General features: G+C 36.1%; 1 protein-coding gene across 6 annotated transcripts in view; it reads left to right on the top strand.

Annotated features, from left to right (window-relative positions):
• The window catches only part of NEO1 (neogenin 1), a 241,941-nt gene that overhangs the window by 116,858 nt on the left and 104,719 nt on the right, over positions 1-20,364 (top strand). For all 6 annotated transcript variants that reach the window (XM_047863477.1, XM_047863474.1, XM_047863473.1 and 3 more), the window contains 2 exons: positions 15,076-15,230; positions 16,800-16,920. In XM_047863477.1, the coding sequence (XP_047719433.1) occupies positions 15,076-15,230; positions 16,800-16,920 (276 nt within the window). The remainder of the gene's footprint in view (positions 1-15,075; positions 15,231-16,799; positions 16,921-20,364) is intronic.

Genomic DNA, 20,364 nt, shown 5'->3' with positions numbered 1-20,364 from the left:
TGCTTTGTACTAAACTGCCGAAGCTTGTGATTTACTGAACTTCTATAAGAACTAAAATGCTTATTTTCAGCTGCTGTGTAGAATTTTCAAATAAATATATTCTTATTTGCATATGGACAAAGGAAGCAAAGATTTTTCTAAGCTAGGCCAATTTGGAGAATTTTCATGAGTAGTAAAGAATGAAAAATATGCCAGTAGCAGTTTGATAAATCAGGAACATGTTTAAGAACAAGCTTTTCATCTTTGGAGATGAGGAATTCATTTACAATAAGCTTAATAATCATTTACTGGGTTTGATTGGATTATTCTTCAGCAAACTGTATTCACTCATTCAAGGTTTCTGTAATGAGATTATAAAATTATTTCTCCAGAATGTAAATTGATATTACAAAAATAATTTCATCACTTTTTTAGATTATAAGAAATAATCGATATTATATATTCCCTCTGCAAAACCAAAAGAAATCTGGAAAGTTAAGAAAAATAAGTCACTTATAATTTTATCACCCACAAATAGCATTGTGGTTAACATTTTAGTTTATATATATTTATAAATTTATTTAGTTTATATATTTATTTTAGTTTATATATATTGGTGAAATATATTAACTTATCAATAAATCCATGTTTCTTAAAATATGAAATGATACCATTAATTCTGATTTTGGCATGTTTTTATTGGGTATCATGGTCGCATCTTTCTGTGTCAGGACACACAAATGTACATTGTATATAGTGGTTTACAGCAGTCAATAAACTTTTCTTAAAGGACTGGATAATAAGTGTTTTAGTCTCATGCACCTTTTGGTCCCTGCCACAAGTACTCATTTTTGCCATTGTAGTAGAAAACAGCTGTAGACTCTACCTAAACTAATGAGCATGACTGTATTCCAGTAAAACTTTATTTGTAAAAAGGGAACATACTTTGCTGACCCCTGTGATAACAGTATTCCAGTGTTTGCATGTGTTTATCCAGGTTTTTAATAAATATTTAGGTGGCTTCTAGTGTTTTGCTGTGGTAAATCACACTGCTATAAACGTACATATCCACTTGTACACTTTATCTTTTTATGATTATTCCTAGGACTATTATTGCTAAAATAAAAGGTATTCATGTTTTAAATATTGATACATCTTGCCAGGTTGCCATTCAGAAAGGTGGTATCACTTTGTTTACTCCTTAGTAGTGGATTTTTAATTCAGAAGAGATTTGACATCTTTCAGATTTTTTTTTGACTTTTTATTTTCTTTAATTGTCCATTCTTAATGGACAGTGTTTGGATTATCTTTTATTGACTTGTAGAATTTTTTAATGTATTCTGAATACCAATTCTTTGACATATGAATTACAAATAATTTATTCAAATATTTCACCTGTATTTTTTTAACAGCTGCACTGAAATATAATTGACATCAATGTACTGCATACATTTACAGTGTACAGTTTGATAAATTTTAGGTTTACATGCATGAAACAAGGACCAAGATCTAGATAATTAACTTATTCATTACTCCCCAAATTTTCTGATGCCTCTTGGCACTCCCACCTGCCCTTCACACACCCCTTATCTCTAAGTAACCAGTAATCTACTTTCTGTCTTTATAGATTAGTTTATATTTTCTGGAGTTTCACATACATGGAATTGCATAGCATACACTCTGTTTTTGTCTTATTTCTTTCAGCATACTTATTTGAAAGCAGCCATGTGATTGTATCAGTGGTTTGTTCCTTTTTTTGCTGAGTAGTATTCTAATGTATGAATATACCATAATTGTTGATTCATTTTGATGGATATATGAGTTGTTTCCAATTTTTAGCAACTTAAAACTGCCATGAACATTCCTGTAATTTGTCTTTTAATTTTAAAGTGTATTTTATCATACAGAGAATTTTTATTTCTTTGTAGTCAACTATGTTGGAATTTTTCCCTTTGGAATTGTATCTTGCTCCCCCTTATTCAAAAACATTCTTTCCCATTTTCTTCTATTGCTTTGTAGTTTATTTTTACTTTTTGATTTTTGATCCATCTGGAGTTTTTCTTTTGTTTTGGTGGTTTTTGTGGGGATTTTTTTGCTATATGGTAATATTTCCCCAAATGGATTACCTGTTGCCCCACCACTGTTCTTGCTCCCCCCCAGTTATTTGAAATATCACACTTTATAATCCAGATTTCCAAACTGTATAGGTCTTATTTCTAGACTCTATTTTATTGATAAATTTGTCTAGTCCTACATCAATACTGTACTGTCTCAGTTATTGTTTAGATATTTTGTTAAGAGGATCCCCTCTCATTGTTATTCACAAAAAAATTATTTTTCTCAACATTTTTTCATCTAGATGTACTGTGGAATCAGCTTGTCAAATATTCTTAAAATTTTTCTTGGGATATTAAATGGCATTTTATTGAATTTGTAGATTGACTTTAAAAGAGTTATGGGGGGCGCCTGGGTGGCTCAGTTGGTTAAGCGTCCGACTTCGGCTCAGGTCATGATCTCACGGTCCGTGGGTTCGAGCCCGCGTCAGGCTCTGGGCTGATGGCTCAGAGCCTGGAGCCTGCTTCCGATTCTGTGTCTCCCTCTCTCTCTGCCCCTCCCCCGTTCATGCTCTGTCTCTCTCTGTCTCAAAAATAAATAAACGTTAAAAAAAATTTAAAAAAAAATAAAAGAGTTACGGTTGACCTTTTGGCACAAGCATGTCTGCCTAGCCAGGTGTATGCATGTCTCTCCACTTTTATTATTTTTAACTCAACGTTTTTAATAGGTAAGGTAGATAGAAGATACAAAACGATATATAATGAAATATTACCTAGTGTCCTACCCCCTTTACAGAAGCAACCACCACTATTAATTTCTTTTGTATCCTTCCAGAGATATTCTGTGCCTATTCAAGCGAATATGTTTGTAGAAGTAGCATTAAATGTAACAAGCAGATCTAGTTTCTATGGGGCCTGGAGTGAAAACTAAGGCCTTCGGTAAGAAAATGAGTGTCAAATTAGGTGCAAAATGAGTATTTACGATGAGAAAAGAAACCACGACAAACACTTTTTTAAAAGAACTGTTAAAAGTACAAACAAGGCAAAAATCCAGAAAAATAACACTTCTTTTTTACTGTCTTCTGTATACTTACATAATATTTGTTTTGCCTGTATTTTATTTGATTGTCTCCTCTTATAACAGTGATTTTTTTTTTCAAGTCATTCTCTGTGAGAACAGAAAGTTCATTTGGTCTTTTTCCTCCAGTGTTTAGAATTTGGCCATGTGATAGGACTCTGCACCTTTGTGTCTCAGCTATTTAATTATTTTTGTAGCATGAATTAGTTTTTAATTTACCTTTTCTTGGTTGTATAAGTATATGAGTGACATTGAAAAGTTTGTTAATCATTTTTTTTGTTAGCTTACAAAAATTTATTTCTCTATTCGCTTTTCAGTTTATTTGGTTTTTGTTTTTCTTTTTTTTTTTTTCAACGTTTTTATTTATTTTTTTGGGACAGAGAGAGACAGAGCATGAACGGGGGAGGGGCAGAGAGAGAGGGAGACACAGAATCGGAAACAGGCTCCAGGCTCCAGGCTCCCAGCCATCAGCCCAGAGCCTGATGCGGGGCTCGAACTCACGGACCGCGAGATCGTGACCTGGCTGAAGTCGGACGCTTAACCGACTGCGCCACCCAGGCACCCCACTTTTTTAAATTATGTAAGTAACAGGGGTGCCTGGGTGGCTTAGTCGGTTAAGCGTCCAACTTTGGCTCAGGTCATGGTCTCAAGGTTCATGAGTTTGAGTCCCACGTCAGGCTCTGTGCTGACAGCTCAGAGCCTGCAGCCTGCATTGGATTCTGTGTCTCCCTCTCTTTCTGCCCCTCCCCTACTTACACTCTCTCTCTCTCAAAAATAAATAAACATTAAAAAAAAATTAAATTATGTAAGTAGTATAATGTTATTAAAGGATCAAACTGTATCCACAAAGTAAATCTTCTGCATTTCTCCTTTCCCATTCCCACCCTGTTTCTCAGAGGTAATCTTTTCCATTAGTTTAGTATATATATACTTATGGATGTTTTTAGAAAGCATTTGTGTACATGTACATCTAGAAATATATTGGGGTTTTTTTTGTTAACAAATAGGATCATACCATCTGTGTTGCTCTGCAAATTGCTTTTTGACTTAAGCTTTAGTTTTTTCATGTTTGTACATATAAGACTGTATCAGTATATAAATTCTTGAAAGCAGTGCTTATCAAACTTTTAATGTGCATGCAAATCACCTAAAGATCTTGTTAAAATGCCAATACTGATTCAGACAGAGGGTTTAGAGTAGGGTACAGAGGCTGTGTTTTTTTTTTTTTTAATTTTTAACATTTATTTATTTTTGAGACAGAGACAGAACATGAACGGGGGAGGGTCAGAGAGAGAGGGAGACACAGAATCCAAAGCAGGCTCTAAACTCTGAGCTGTTGGCACAGAGCCCGACATGGGGCTCGAACTCACGGACCATGAGATCATGACCTGAGCTGAAGTCAGATGCTCAACTGACTGAGCCACCCCAGCGCCCCTGGAGGCTGTGTTTCTAATAAACTCCCAAATGATGCCAATGCTGATGTTCCTTATACTTTGAGTAGGAAGACTGTAATGTACTTTAACTAGATGTGCCATAGTTTAATTATCATCCACTTGATTACATTATTGTCCTGCCCCCCCCCCCCCCACCAAATAGTACAGCAATGCACATTGAAATTTCTCCATGAGAGGGATTTTCTTGAATGTTCTAAATAGACAGTCATTGCCATGGTGTACTGGGGAGAGGGGAGTGGCAGGGAGAGATTTTTCCAACCCCACCCCTATATTTATATTTCTTTTCTTTTTCTTATTTTATTACATTATTAGAACTTCCAGGAACGTGTTGAATAGTCTCATTGATAGTGATTCTCTGACAGGAGTATAAAGCTGATACAGCCATTGGTAATATGTATAAAGTCTTTAAATAGGAAAACACCATGACGTAGTTATTCCTTTTAGGAATCTAGTCTTTTGAAACTCTTTGACATGTGTGCAAAGATCTGTGTATAAGGATGTGTATTAAAGCATTACTGGTAAAATAAATTATGGTGTAGTCAGACTGTGGACCACTGTGCTGCTGTCAAAAAAGAGATGGTCATATAAACTGGTAAGTGAGAGAAACCCAGGTTGCCAAAGAGGTATTTATTGGCTGATCCATTCTATATTTTAAAGTGTGTGTGTGTGTGTGTGTGTGTGTGTGTGTGTGTGTGTGTGTGTGAGAGAGAGAGAGAGAGAGAGAGAGAGAGAGAGAGAGAGAGAGAGAGGGAGGGAGGGAGGGAGGGAGGGAGATTTGTTTGGAATACATAGAAAAAAGTTTGGGAAGCTTACCCACCAAAAATAGTGTTTATCTCTGGGGAAGATATGATAATTGACAGGTAGTTTGGGGCTTGGTATAGAGAAGGATTTTTTGTTTTCTGTTCTCTGTTTCTTCTTTTTTTGTTTGTTTACTCCTTCTATATTGACTACTTATTCAGCTTCTAAAATTAGAAAATGAGGAAAGTAGAGAGAAGGAGAAAACAAAGACACTCTCAGCAGATAGAACTAGCTGAAAGAATAGGGAGAAGGGGGGAACAGACAAATCCAAACCAGTAGTCAGTAAAATTTTCTTAAATAGTCTATGAACCTAGAAAAAGTCAAATGGTTCAAAAACGTATATGGTGCAATAAAATAGCACCTCACACCAATTAGGATGGCTACTCTCAAAACAAAACAAATCAAAACAGAAAATAACAAGTATAGGCCAGGATGTGGAGAAATTGATTGGAACTCTTCTCTACGATTAATGGGAATGTGTAGCCATTGTCAAGAACAGTATGGTGGTTCCTCAATAAATTAAAAATAGAATTACCATATGATCCATCAGTTCCACTTTTGGATATATATTCAAAAAGAATTGAAAGCACGGTCTCCCGGGTTAACTGTACATTCGTGTTCGTAGCAGCGTTATTCGGGATAGCTAAAATGTTAGAAGCAACCCAGTTGTTGCAGATGAGTGGACAAGCAAAACATGATATGTACATACAATGGAATGTTATTCAGCCTTGTGAAGGAGGGAAGTTCTGACGCATGCTTTGTGACATGGATGCACGTTGACAGTATGCTAAGACAAAATATGATTCAACTCATGCGAAGTGCTTAGAGTAGTCAGAAGCAGAGAGACAGAAAGTGGAAGGGTGGTTGCCAGTGGCTGGTAGGGAGAGAAGGAAAGGGGTGTTACTGTTTAATGGGTATAGAGTTCCAGTTTTACAAGATGAAAAGAGTTCTGGAGATGGATTATGCCGATGGTTGCCCAGCAGTGTAAATGTACTTAATACCACTGAACTGGATACTTAAAAATGGTTGAGATTGGGGGCGCCTGGGTGGCTCAGTCGGTTGAGAGTCCAACTTCGGCTCAGGTCATGATCTCGCAGTTGACAAGTTCGAGCCCTGCATCGGGCTCTGTGCTGACAGCTCGGAGCCTGGAGCCTGCTTCGGATTCTGTGTCTCCCTCTCTCTCTGCCTCTCCCCCACTCATGCTCTGTCTCTGTCTCTGTCTCAAAAATAAAGATAAACATTAAAAAAATTTTTTTTAAACTTTAAAATGGTTTAGATTGTACATTTTCTTTAATGTGTATTTTACCACAGTTTTAAAAATCAAGGGGAAGAGTATATGGCAACAAGTCACTGTCCGCCAGTTTCCCAGTTATCCTCTTGAGAGGTAACCACTGGACCAATTTTTTATGTATTCTTCACTGCATCGGTAGTCATATCTCTCTCTATTTGAACTCCCATCTATATAACACTTATTAAGCATGTCTTTATCGTCATTCTCCTTCACAGCATCCTTTAAAATGTTTTTTTAACTCAGTAGTTGCTTATTGAATATTTGTTTGATGAGTGAGCAAATGAATGAATTCAATGGTTCCAGCAGGCACAAAAATTGGGGAGCTCTCTGTCTATATAAATTGTGATAATGTATGTAGTTCTCTCCTTGAGTGACTGACCCCTAACACAGGGTTCTCACACTTTACCATGGTTGAGAGTAATTTCAGAGAGCTTGTTAAAATGTGGATTTTGTAGCCTCATCTTTTGCAGTTCTCAAGTATGTGGTAGTGTGAGGCCAACGCTCAGTATTTTTCTCAGGCCCAATACAGAACTTTGTGTAACTCTTCAAATAGTCTGTGGATCTCACTTGGAGAAACCTTATCCTAAGTTATTTGTATGCTGCTACAAGGCTGAAAGCAGAGAACTGACAAATTGAGTACAGCTATTAAGGGAGCATTTCTATCTAATGTACTTATAGTGCCAAGCGAAAGTAATCAACCTTGAGGCCCTCGTACCTTCTTTGTTGGGGTGTGGTACACAGCTGATGTTCATCATGGCAATATTGTGACACCATGCAAAGATTAAGTATGTCCCAGTCTTATGAAGGAAGGAGAGCTTATGTTCAGTAAAGATTTTTGAGAATTCTTAAAAAATAATTACTTGTAGAGCACAGTTTCTCAAGTTTAAGACGTATAAGGACCGTAAGACCCAATGATTGTTTTTAAGACGTATAAGGACCGTAAGACCCAATGTTTGAGTAACATTGCATTGGGATTGAATTCTGCCATTACAGAGCCAACTGAATGTGAGTGCTGAAATAACATGCTTACTAAATTTTTACATTATAAACATTTAAAATTCATGCAGAAAATTCACAGATAGCAAAGAATAAATTTATGAACTCTTGTTGGAGAAACAATGGTATTGTTGAATTGGTTCAATGGTATTGAATCTGTGAAAAACTTGAGAATCCTTGACAAAAATTCTCATCTGAGCATCTTCTGCTGATTAATGGAAGTTTTAGAATTCAAATAACCATTCATGCTGATAAATAGACATTGAGCGTCTGTTTGGGTTTTCAGTGGTAAATAGGCCAGTGATAGCCAAGATAGCCAATGGTAAATAGGTCTGCTGGGTTTTCAATGGTATATAGGGCAGTGATAGCCAAGAATTGGGGGAGAAGTAGATCAGGAAATGTTTTTAGTTAAGATCCTAAGGACAACTGAGTACCTGTTAGATAACTTGAGGGGGAGAATTAATGAAATGTGATGAAGCTGGAGGTGTGGGGAAGGAAGGAGACAAAATTTGAAGGTCACATGGCAACTTTGTCACAATGTTGCTCCATAGTTATAATTTCCTCCTGGAGAGTAAGGAAAACCTATTCACTTTCTTCGGAAGGAGAGGATTTCTTGAGAAATGTTGGAGAGCTCTAATGTATTTTTGCTTTGTTAGTTGAGACAGTACTTAAAGCGGACTTGTCGATTAGATTGCCAAATGACATCCTCAAGGAATTTAAGCCTGTTAAAATGCTTGGGTTTTATTTGTTGTGTTTTTTTGTTGTTGTTTTTTTTAAGGACTTACATGTAATTTTGTGAGTAATTGAAAAGAAGCTTAAGAACAGCAAGTGTGCAGTTTAAGTAAAATGGACAGAATTGATTTATTTCTCTACTTAAAGAGCTTTTTAGGAATTCCAATGCTTAAACCTTTAAAATGCAACAATAGAAATTCCAACAATTCAGAGGTAATGTAAATGAAAACTGTTGTAATCTTCCAAATAAGAGCATAATAAAGTAACCTTGAAACATTGCTGTTGGCCCTACATTGTTTTCTGTTTGAATTGAGTGGTAATTTCCAACGTTGCAAAACAGTGATGGAATTAAGTGATGTTTCCAGCAAAAGAATTTTGCAAGTATAATATGTTTTAGTATTAAATTCTACTTGTGCATTTAGCAATTAAAATTATTCTTGTAATGATGATGGCATTAGAAGGGATAGGGAGCTGTCAAAGAGAATTTGAAGCTTAATTATCTCTTTGGTAACAAAATGCATAATCTTCCATTACGACGCTTATTTTCTTATGGTAATTGACTCATTTGCTCTCTGGTTATCAATTTAACTTCCCAACCACAAACATCTGCTCTTACATTGTGTTTAATTGGTGTGAATACTATCTACAGAGAAGTTAAAATCCAGAGCACATTTTAAAGGCTATATTTTGTAATTCATGAAAGGGAAAAAGTAAATGATGAATTGAACATTGTGATAATTTTTTTCTAATAGTCTTTGAAAGTCTGTTTACTAAAAATGCATGCTAAAATCATATTAATTGGGATTTTTTGAAGAGGATTTTGCTGTGTTTTCCAGAATTACTTACTCTGCCTTACGGGGAATCTCAATCCTTGAGACTCAAGAAATACATCATTTCCTCAGAAACATGATACCCTAGTAGTTAAGATTGCAGGCTTTAAAGGCAGACAAAGATTGTTCAGTGTGTTACTGATGAGGTTTTGGGGTGACGATGGGGTGGTCCAGAGCTGACGGCCAAGAATTCTTGAAGACGTCTTTGATGCAAAAAGGTGATTTTATTAAAGCACCGGGACAGGACCTGTGGGCAGAAGGAGCTGCACTGTGGTTGTGAAGAATGGCTGGTTTTATACTGTGGAGTTGGGGAGGTAAAGGCATATGGGAGGCCTCCAGAGGGACTTTGACATGCTAAAGAGGACTCTTAAAATTGAGGCATTGCTATTATCAAGCTGGTTGTTTCCCCCCCCAGTAAGGCATTAACATTGAGACGGCAGAGGATTCCTGGAGAAATGTTATACTCTGTATTTGCCTCAAGTATTTGTCAATGGGCTGCAGGTTATAAGGGAATTTGATTTTACCTGCTGTTTCCTTCTTGCCTGTGTTCCCTACATCACTATGGAAGGGTGATGTTAGAGTTCCAGGAAACTGAGTCTACAGTTTCTGGAGATCAGGTTATTGATAAGATTGCCTTTTTCGTGTAATTTACTAAGATATTTGCAAACTGATGGAGACTCCTGTCCTGTATGACTGTGATCTCTATCAGTTGGCCATTTGTTTTGTTTCCTTTCCTTTGTTCTTGGGCAACAAGGAGTGCCTGAGGAATATCACACGTATCCCACCGTGGGGGAAGGGGCTGGTCTGCTAGCTTGTACTTTGTCCTTAGCCACTCCCTCATTACTATTTAGTCTAAAGAAGAGAGGTGGGGACAAATTGTGTGTGTTTGCTTATAAGTTTTAAAATGGGAGGCTAAACCTTAAAAAAAATTTTTTTAATGGCTACCTATAGGGGAAGAGAGAGAACAGGGTGGAGAAAGCAGGGGTAGAAGCAAGACTTGAGTATACCTTCCTTTTGTAGATTTTACAAAGTAATTTCAGAAAGGGGAAAGTAGAATGAAACAAGTGACTCCAAATGTGTATCTAGTTGGTAGTGTAGCCGCACAGAAAGTTACAATTCCAAGTAAAAATTATTACAGGGGCGCCTGGGTGGCTCAGTTTAGGTCATGACCTCACAGGTTTGTGGGATTGAGCCACAAACTCACTGACAGCATGGAGACCACTTGGGATTCATTCTCTCTCTTTCTCTCAAATAAACATTAAAAAAAAAGTTATTATTACAAATAAATGTAAAATGCCAACTGGACCATATATATCTAATGGGATATATGCTGAGAACAAAAAAAACTACAAAAATCTTGAGCTGCTTTCTGGTATTATACTGTTGGTGGAAACATTGGTATCATTATTCTGAGCCTACTGAGTGTAAGATAAAACATAGGAGTTGGTGTCAGTGAGAATGGATTTTTAGTATGAGAAAAGAAATACATATGTGAAATTATTATGATCTAGTTAAAACCTATGGTTTTGAATTTAATTGGAGAACAGAATGAAATCATGATCAATTTTATATTTAAAAAGTATATAATTGCTAGTTTTGTCCACAAATAGGGCCTAAAACTGTGACCAGAAAATACCAAAGACCACTAGGATCATGTCAAAAAGGACTCAGGAACTTTCAGTGGACTCAGGCTTCCGGTAGTCAGAAAGGGGGATAGTTTGTGAATCAAAAGAATAATAACTTGCATGGATTGAAACAAATCAAATTTATTTTAATCCGTGAAATCATAAGAGTACTTTTTAAAAAACCCTTCAGTGATTCCCTTCAGTTGGGAGAATATTAGAGAGCCAGACCATTATTTTGAAAAATTGATAAGGGAAGAAATCAAACATTTATCCTGCTCTTTCTTTGAGAGGTATATTTAAGGATAACCAAATAATTGATGAGGGGATTTTTTTTTTATAGAAGGAATGCAGAATAAGAATATTATTATTTCACAGTATATAAGACTGCTAACATCACAAAAAGAGAGATGGTCACACGTTATGAACTCTCCTGACGGAAGGACCATGGCACTACTTATGAAATAGACTTGAAAAAATAAGAAGGAGCCTAACTCCAGTCAAGCTTCTACATTTAACTGCTAAATGCAGGACGAATGTGTTTAAATACCACCATGGCATGCAGTCAGCAAAAGACAGACTGCAAGAAACTTTATAGAGCAGATGATTTCTACAGCAAATTAAATGCAAACAAAGATAGGAGATAAAGAGGAAACATGTAGGTTAAAAGAAATGTAAGCAACAGATTAATACCAATGAATGTACCTTGTTTGTCCAATTCAAATAAATCATTTTTTTAAATGTAGGCCAGTTAGTAAAATTAACTAATTGATGGCTAATTGATGATATTGAGAAATAATTGTAGATACCAACCTGATGATGGTATTATAGTTTTGTTTAGAAATGGGAATTCTTGTTTTATAGAGGAATTTACTTAAATACTTACATATAATAAAGTGATACCCAGGATTTGCTTTCAGAGTAACCTGGGGAAAGACATGGGGTAGGTTAGGATATAGATGATGGAATACACTGGCCGTGGGTTGATAATTGTGGAAGCTATATGACAGTACATGGGGTTTATTATTACTTTCTCTAAGGTAAAAAGTTAGAACATAGGGTTTAAAGTCAGACTGCTTAGGTTCAAAATCCAGATCTGTCACCGACTAAGCCTTGTGACCTGATGGAGCTACTTAGCCTCTCGGTGTGTTAGTATCCTTGTCTATAAAATGGACCTAAATAGTAGGGTTGTTGTGGGAAATAATGATAAGAAGTGGAAAGTACTCGTGAATGTTAGCTATTATCATACATCAGATATATAAACCAAAATCATGATGTTGCAGTTGGTTAGAGACCTTGGTGTATTTAGGAATAGTCCAGTTGAGTTCCTTATTTAGTATAGGAGCAGACTGAAACCCATGGCCAACAAAATGTCTACTGGTAAAACCAGAACTCATGTGTAAATCTCTTGACTTCAGTCATTACAGTGTCTTTACAGTAAATCATTATTGAATAATATTCAAATAAGCTTAAACATCTGATCTTAAATAGGGAACACTTAGGATTGAAAATACGTTATTTTTTCCTGCATCTAAAATTTATTGCACTAAAATGAAAACTCTGGGTTGTTCTTGTTTGTATGCTTTCTTTGAGAAAGAGCAGATAAACTTGACCAAAGGTGAGTCTAAATTCATCTGGAATTCAAAACAAAACAAAAAAAAAAAACCAAAAAACTAACAATATGAGGAAAGTTTTGAGGAAATAAATATTTTAAAATATTGTGTAGTTACAGTCATTAAGTTTTTGGTTCTAGTGCGGGAATAGACAGATCAGGGAAACCACATAGTATCCAGAAATAACTGCCCCTCAAGAATACATAGGATTTTAATATTAAAACGATTTTGGGGTGCATAGGTGGCTTAGTCAGTTGAGTGTCAAACTCTTGATTTCAGCTTCAGTCATGATCTCAGGGTTGTGAGATTGAGCCCCACATCGGGCTCTGTGCTGCCAGCATGGAGCCTGCTTGGGATTCTCTCTCCCTTTCTCTCTACCCCTCCCCTGCTCGTTCTCTCTCTCTCTCTCTTTCTCTATCTCAAAACAAATTTTTTTTTAAAGTTTAAAACCAAAAAATGATTTCAAATCATGTAATGTTATTGGGATTACTGAGGTTGCCATTTAGAAAAATGTAAAGCTGGATATTTGGTGATGTCCAGATTGTTTCCCAGACATACTAGAAGAAATTGCAAGTGAATATTTTTATAGTATGGAGGCAGGGAAACCCTTTGAAGCAAGAATAACAAAATATAGATGCCAAAAAAGGGAGAACTGATAAATTTTACCACATACAAATTGACAATTTTGGTAGAACAACAGGTGCCTTAAGTTAAAAGACAAAAGAAAAAATTGGGAAGAAATATTGGCAGCGTGTATGAGACTTACATTAGCGTATTAGCCCGGGTCCAGTCAGGGGCCAAAAATCACACCAGGAATTTGAACAAAGAAATATTAATATAAAGAATTATTAACTAGTAAAAATGTTTTAACTACTAAAAAGGACAAAGGACTCTAAGGAATACTGAAGGATCAGGTACTACCTCTAGAGCAAAAGGAGCAAACAAACTTGGAAAAGGGCATCCCAGTCTAAGGTTGCAATTCAGACCTCAGAGAGGGTATAATTGCTGCCAGAGAACACAGCCATGGGCCAAGCTGGTCCACAGGAGATCTTCTAGATTCCACAGACCTGAGCTTGTGTGTGGAAAGTTACCTGCTGGGGTACCATGGATCTGACTGATGATGAGCAGGAAGTTGCTTCTTAAGATCATGTGTTCTTTCCATCCTTGGCTCCTACCAGTTTCTGGGGTTCTACCTACTTGCTCTACTCTACTCTTACTCTTCATTAACCCTGGATTTGTTCCCGGGACCTGCCCCAGTCTAGCCCTCTAGCCAGTGGAGTAGGCAAGAAAATGAAAAAAAAGACCAAAGCAGATTGGAAGAGAAGAAATAAAACTGTCTCTATTCACAGACAACATGATTGTTTATGTAGATAATCCCCCAATTGTCTATAAAAAGCTACTAGAACTAATGAGTGAGTTCAGCATGAGCATAGGATAAAAAGTTGTATACGTAAATCATATTAGCAGTGAACAATTGGAAACTAAATAAAAAATTAAGTATGAAAAAAGTAGCACCAGAATCCTTAGGGAAATACCTAAAAAAAGTATGAACAAGATTTGTATACTGAAGACTAGGAAACAATGATGAGAGAAACCATAGAACTAAATAAATGGAGAGGTAAACCAAATTCAGGGAAAGGAAGACTCAGTATAGTTAAGATGTCAAATTGCCACAAATTTAACAATCCCAATCAAAATCCCAGCAGGCTAAGCACATTTTAGCTCAACCATTAAAAACAAAAACAAAAGCAAACCCTTGCTGTTGTCATGGTTGCTCATTTGGTAGAATTACCCTACAGTGGAACTTGCTGCTTTCGGATACAGGGAGGCTTATCATTTGAAATTTTGAAATAGGGATTAATGAGACCCCTTGTCAAGGATGTTGTATAGGAAATTACAACGTTAGGCTGGAGGTTGACTAAATGATCCATTCTTATCCTTCTAATTCAGTCTTCCTCTGTTATTTGTAAGTCAGTGATTTACAACTTTAGGGCAGGGAGAGAGAGATACTGGAATGTTCAGACTTTTTCTGCTGAAGGTCCTGCCACTCTTTCTCCCACCCTTGAAAACTATATCATGCAATGAGGGATGTTACTAATGAGGGATGTTACATGAGTGAACTACTTAAGGCCTCTAATATGACATTTGTATTCCCTTTTTGTGTTTTTTGGTGTTTGTTTTTGTTGTTGTTGTTACTTACTCAGCTGACTGACAAGAAAAATAATGTTAGTTTTCTCAGTTTTTTAAAAAGTTTGGTTATGGTTCTTCCGAAATGGTATAAACATTAGGGAAGTAGTCTTTTAATACTCATTTTTAGACAGTTTAGAATATTCATATCAATTTCTTCAATATAGTCCACTTAATATATATTTATCAACAAAGAATCTCAGAAATTATCTTTATAATTATCCTTCCAGTTAATTGTACCAAAATACAATTCGTAAAGATATGTATGGAGTTCCAACAAATGTTTTGAATATATGTTACATGCTTTAATAAAACTATGTGAAAGCCTCAAATAATAAGTAAAAATCCTGTGAATTCTATGATTCAAAAAAATTATTTGAAATGTGAATAGCTAGCTATATTTATTTTTATTAATATCCTAATTTCCTTTCTATTTTAAAGTCCAACCAGAATTCTTGAAACAGCCGACGAATATATATGCTCATGAATCCATGGATATCGTATTCGAATGTGAAGTGACTGGGAAACCGACTCCAACCGTGAAGTGGGTCAAGAATGGAGATGTGGTTATCCCAAGTGATTACTTTAAGATTGTAGTAAGTATTTTTCAGAGGATGCTTATCTCTGAAGCCTTTACATGTCTTTATTTTCTTTTAATTTTTTTAATGTTTATTTTTGAAAGAGAGAGAGAGAGAGAGAGAGAGACAGAACTTGAGTGGGGGAGGAGAAAGAGAGGGAGAGACAGAATCTGAAGCAGGCTCCAGGCTCTGAGCTGTCAGCACAGAGCCCGACATGGGGCCTGAACTCATGAATCGCAAGATCATGACCTGAGCTGAGTCGGACGCTTAACCAGCTGAGTCACTCAGGCGCCCCTTTGCGTGTCTCTAAATGCAGTCGCTAAGAGGTCTGTTGTCTTCCACATGCCAGTTTATGTACCGCAGATGAAGATAGAAAAATATTACAGAACGTAATCTCTTCACTGGCTGATAAGAAAGCTGAGCCTAGACATGTTTTGGTAGTTTTTATGGGATCGCATAGCATGTCAGTAGTTGAAGTAAGCCTAAGATCCAGATCTGATCAGCAGTCTAGTATTTCTACTCAGACATGCTAGCACTTTTAAAGACAGCTGTCACTATTTTCTTGGTAATGATTATCCTGTGTGTGCACCTGCTCTCTTCATATCTCTATTCAAAGAGCAGCATCTGTCCTTCATATATACTGATTCTAGGCCCTTCAAAATAAGTATGACCCAGGGTTGTGACAATAGATAAAAAAAAATCCTTAAGAATTAAATAGCATTAAATTTATTTAAGAATACCGAGCCATTAATTGTTTTTTGTTTTTTATATAGGGTTAAATGCTTAGTAAATATTGTCTACTGTTATCATTGTTTTAATCCTAGTAATAGAAATATCTAGGTTTTGGTAATAAGGATTCATATCTTAAGGTACATATATGACATTCATAGAAATAATAAGAATTATGGTTGTTAATGATATAATAATGTCTTATTATAAATTTCTCTCATTAGTGATTCATTCTTAGTAAGAATATAGTTTCTATTTTGAAGTGCATAATCTTGTATGTTATAAAAAGTAATTCACAAGTGTTTAATTAAAAAGCAGTGTGTTACAGCTAAATTGGCATTTTTTTTACTCTTTTATCATTTTCACAGTATTCTTAAAAATCTTAAAACCATATTAATAACAACAGTATTTGACATTTATATTACTTTATAATTTAAGGGAAGCCGTATATATGTGGCCTCACTTAACTTATCGTGGTCTAATCTGTTACAACTAATGATATTAGAGATAATTTTAAGAAAGTGCCTTGAATTCATAAATTCAGACTTTTGCTGTGGTCACGTGGTATTGTATGTCAGGTATTTTTCCAGACAAAGATGTAGGTTTTCAAACATTGTAGGTATTACTTTCCATAAGGATTAAGTTCTTAATTGGTTAGTTACAGTGTTTCCTGTTCTAGGCAGTTAAATCAGTACCTTGTCAATAAAATTCAGTTAACAGGTACATAGACAGATATTTTGATAGCTGAATCATACAATTTTACTTGTTCTTCCTCCCCTGAAAGAGCATCCTCTTGAGATTTTCAACTAATGTTCGTCAGTTCAATCATAACATTTTGCTTATGTTTTTCTTTCTCAGAAGGAACATAATCTTCAAGTTTTGGGTCTGGTGAAATCAGATGAAGGGTTCTACCAATGCATTGCTGAGAATGATGTTGGAAATGTACAAGCTGGAGCCCAACTGATAATCCTTGAACATGGTAAGAGGGGCTGAAATAGTAAAATGAAAGAGGCTGACTGTGTCGAGGAACTAGTACCTGTCACAGTACCTATTACTCTGGGATACCCCATGATTAATATCCTGTTTGTAAAGGCCAGTATATGGCATAGCTAAGAGGAAGAGAAAGCAGTCTAAATAATTTCTGTTGCTTAAAATGGCCTAGAAACACAACTTTGGAGAATGTTGAAAAGGAAAACTGTAAAATTAGACTTACATGAATGTTCTTCACATCTCAGTTATTTTAATTTTACAAATATATTTCTGCTCTATTAAAATAGAAAAACTTTACTTGAGGTAATGTTTATTTTACATTAAATTTTTCCAAAATAAAAATAACTTGCCTTTTCTGATTATCATGCACAAAAATTGCTTATTATAAGATCAGACAACATTGAAAAGTAAAAAGGGGGAAAAAAACCCCTACTCTATATCAGTCAAAGTCGATGGGGAAACCACACAATAATTTGAACAGATGATCGTTAATACACAGAACTATGAACTATAATGGGATTAAAGTAACAAAGGGTTGGCTAGCAAGAAGTAAAGAGAACTCTAGTGAATATAAGAATGGCAGATATAAAGAGCAGCCACAACCTGTAGGTCTGAGAGAGTGTTCAACCCCTCAGGACTAAAATCCAGACCATGTTGGAGAGAGTGTGGCCATGTCTCACTGGACAACAGAGTAATTGCTGTGCTATTATGCTGTCAAACCCTGCTCAAAACCCAGTATCTAGTGTGCTAGAGAAGACCAGTCACAAGGGGGTGTCTCCCTGAAGGCTTTCTGCTACAAAACCACCTGAGGGGTTGGAGTGTTGGGAGAAGCACCCTATACTGATAAAATTTAAAACATATGTCCGCTGCAGAGGAAAGGTAGATAAACGGGCCAGCTTCATTTTTGCAGAGCAGGCAATAAAGTAGAACTTCCGAGTTGAGAGGCAATAAATTGGTAATGGCACATGCCCCATATCGTGCCTTCTAGGAGTACTACATATGAGCATGCACAGATGTGTATGTGGTTGAATAACACATTTGCTTAGAACAGCATGCTGTGGACATCTTCTCATGTCAGTAAACACATAGATCTATGTCAACATTTTCCACTGTTCAACAGTATGTATGCACTTTGTTTTGTATAAGTGATTCCCTATTAATATTTAAATTGTTTCTTATGTTTTACCATTATGAACAGTGCTGTGCTGAGCTTCTTTACATGATTATTTTCTCATACTAAATTACCAGAAGTTGAATTGTTGGATAACAGTTCTGTGTCAAATTGATAAGGATACCTGTTGGATGTATTGTTTGTTTTAGCAAGGAGCATTTTTCATTTTGTGCAGTTCTCAAGAGTACATGGAGAAGATAAAGCTTTTGACGTGTAATCTGGTATCTGAGTCAAATTAAGTTCAGGTTCCAGTGTGGCCCCAGCCACATAGCCTCGTTGGGAAAGCTAAGTGGCAAAGATGGTGCCTACCCCGGCTTTTCACTAAAATAGCATATAGGATTTTTACATGCTCTTTCTCGAAAATGTATTTAAGAGTACTGTTACAAAAAGGAATAAAATATTAGAACTGTTCTTTTTCTTCCTGTATCTGTTTGTGACTATACCTTTCCCTATTCATTGAAAATGATTTAGTAGAAACTTCTCACTTTTCCATCTTGGCAAAGTGCCTGAGTATGATTACCAAACCAGGCACGAAGGTAGATAGGCTTGTTTCTTTTTATCAGCGGCAGTGGTTTCCCTTGGTAAAATTTGTGAGTCTCTTGGGGTGATTTACGTGGAACTAATAAATAAAGAGATTTCAGTATATTTGTGTTTGAGATCACCATTACAGATTTAATAGTAAAGATGGTTGGCTTTGCTAGGAGGTCCCTAAGCTAAACCTAATTGGGTTTTCCTCTGAAAATGGGTGGCATGATCATTATAGTTGCAGTGTGTGTTTTTTTCCTTTTTGAGACAACATTTCAAAACCAGACAACATTTCCAGGCTGGCAAAATTTTTTAGTAGCCTTGTCAGGGATGAATGAAGAATGCATGGATTATAAGGAAGGAAGTGGCATGTTATTAATTTTGCTTTTTTAATTTGCAAGATAAATATGTGGAAAAGCTAAAAAGAGAATATAACAGTTTATAAGGTCTGATCTCTGTCTGGAGTTTATAATATTGTAAAGGATGTAAGAGATGTGTACAATTTAATACTAGTCCATAATAAGTGTTATTTTTATAGTACAAATAAAGCAGTAATGCAGCATATAGTTTGGAAGAGAGGAATTCTGTCTGTGCGATCATGGACGTTTTTTCATGGAAAGTGTCCCCTTTGTAATAGGCCTTGAATTATAAGATTTCCAAATGTTAAAAAAAGGGCTTGGGTCAGTATGGAAATAGAGTAGAATACCTATACCTGTAGGAAGGTAGCCTGTAAAGACAGAATAAGATCAGATTGATCATGGCCTTGATTGTAAATAGTCAAAACAATACTGTAGTTAGGCAGTCTGATGATACAGTCAGGTTTATTTAGAAGAAGTCCATCTGAAATTAATATAACACTGTGTGCTAACTAATGAATTAAAATAAAAACGTAAAAAGCCAAAAAATGAAAATACAACCATCCCACACACCCAAGAAAAGAAATAGGTGGCAGATTGAAGGGGTCATCTAGTCGAAGGAATATTGTTATAAAAAGACCATTGTAAGTAGTTATACTAGAAAAATAGAAAGGATCCTAATAAAAAATATATGGGGCGCCTGGGTGGCTCAGTCGGTTAAGCGTCTGACTTCGGCTCAGGTCACGATCTCACGGTCCCGTGAGTTCGAGCCCCGCATCAGGCTCTGTGCTGACAGCTCAGAGCCTGGAGCCCATTTCAGATTCTGTGTCTCCCTCTCTCTCTGCCCCTCCCCTGTTCATGCTCTGTCTCTCTCTGTCTCAAAAATAAATAAACGTTAAAATATATATATATATATATATATATATATATATATATATATTAGTGATTTATTTAATCCAGACTTTATCAACTGATTGGATATTAAACATTATTATAGAAAAGTCAGAAATACTTCCCGGGCTTTTTCTGGGTGGCTAGAAGAGTGGTGATGCCTTTCCACAATAGAAAAAGAAGGTGGACGGAAGTGGAAGGGGACTTCTACTCAGGTATAGATAGTGGACATAGAACATCCCACTCTCACCTACAATAAAAAAGCTGAATGATTTACAAAATCATAATTTTTCTGAGTCCATCAAAGAGCTGAGCTTGCAAAGCAGCTAAGTAAATTAAATTCCAAAGAATTGAACACTCTCCTGTCCCCAAGGAATGGGTCATTAATTGTTTCACCTTTGGCAGAGCACGAAAGAGTTGGCTGCTGTAAGAGTGGATAAGAAGAAATCAGCTAGGGGCGCCTGGGTGGCGCAGTCGGTTGAGCGTCCGA

This window comes from Prionailurus viverrinus, chromosome B3 (assembly GCF_022837055.1).
Source record: "Prionailurus viverrinus isolate Anna chromosome B3, UM_Priviv_1.0, whole genome shotgun sequence".
Lineage (NCBI taxonomy): Eukaryota > Metazoa > Chordata > Mammalia > Carnivora > Felidae > Prionailurus > Prionailurus viverrinus.
This window is presented reverse-complemented; position numbering and strand designations above follow the sequence as displayed.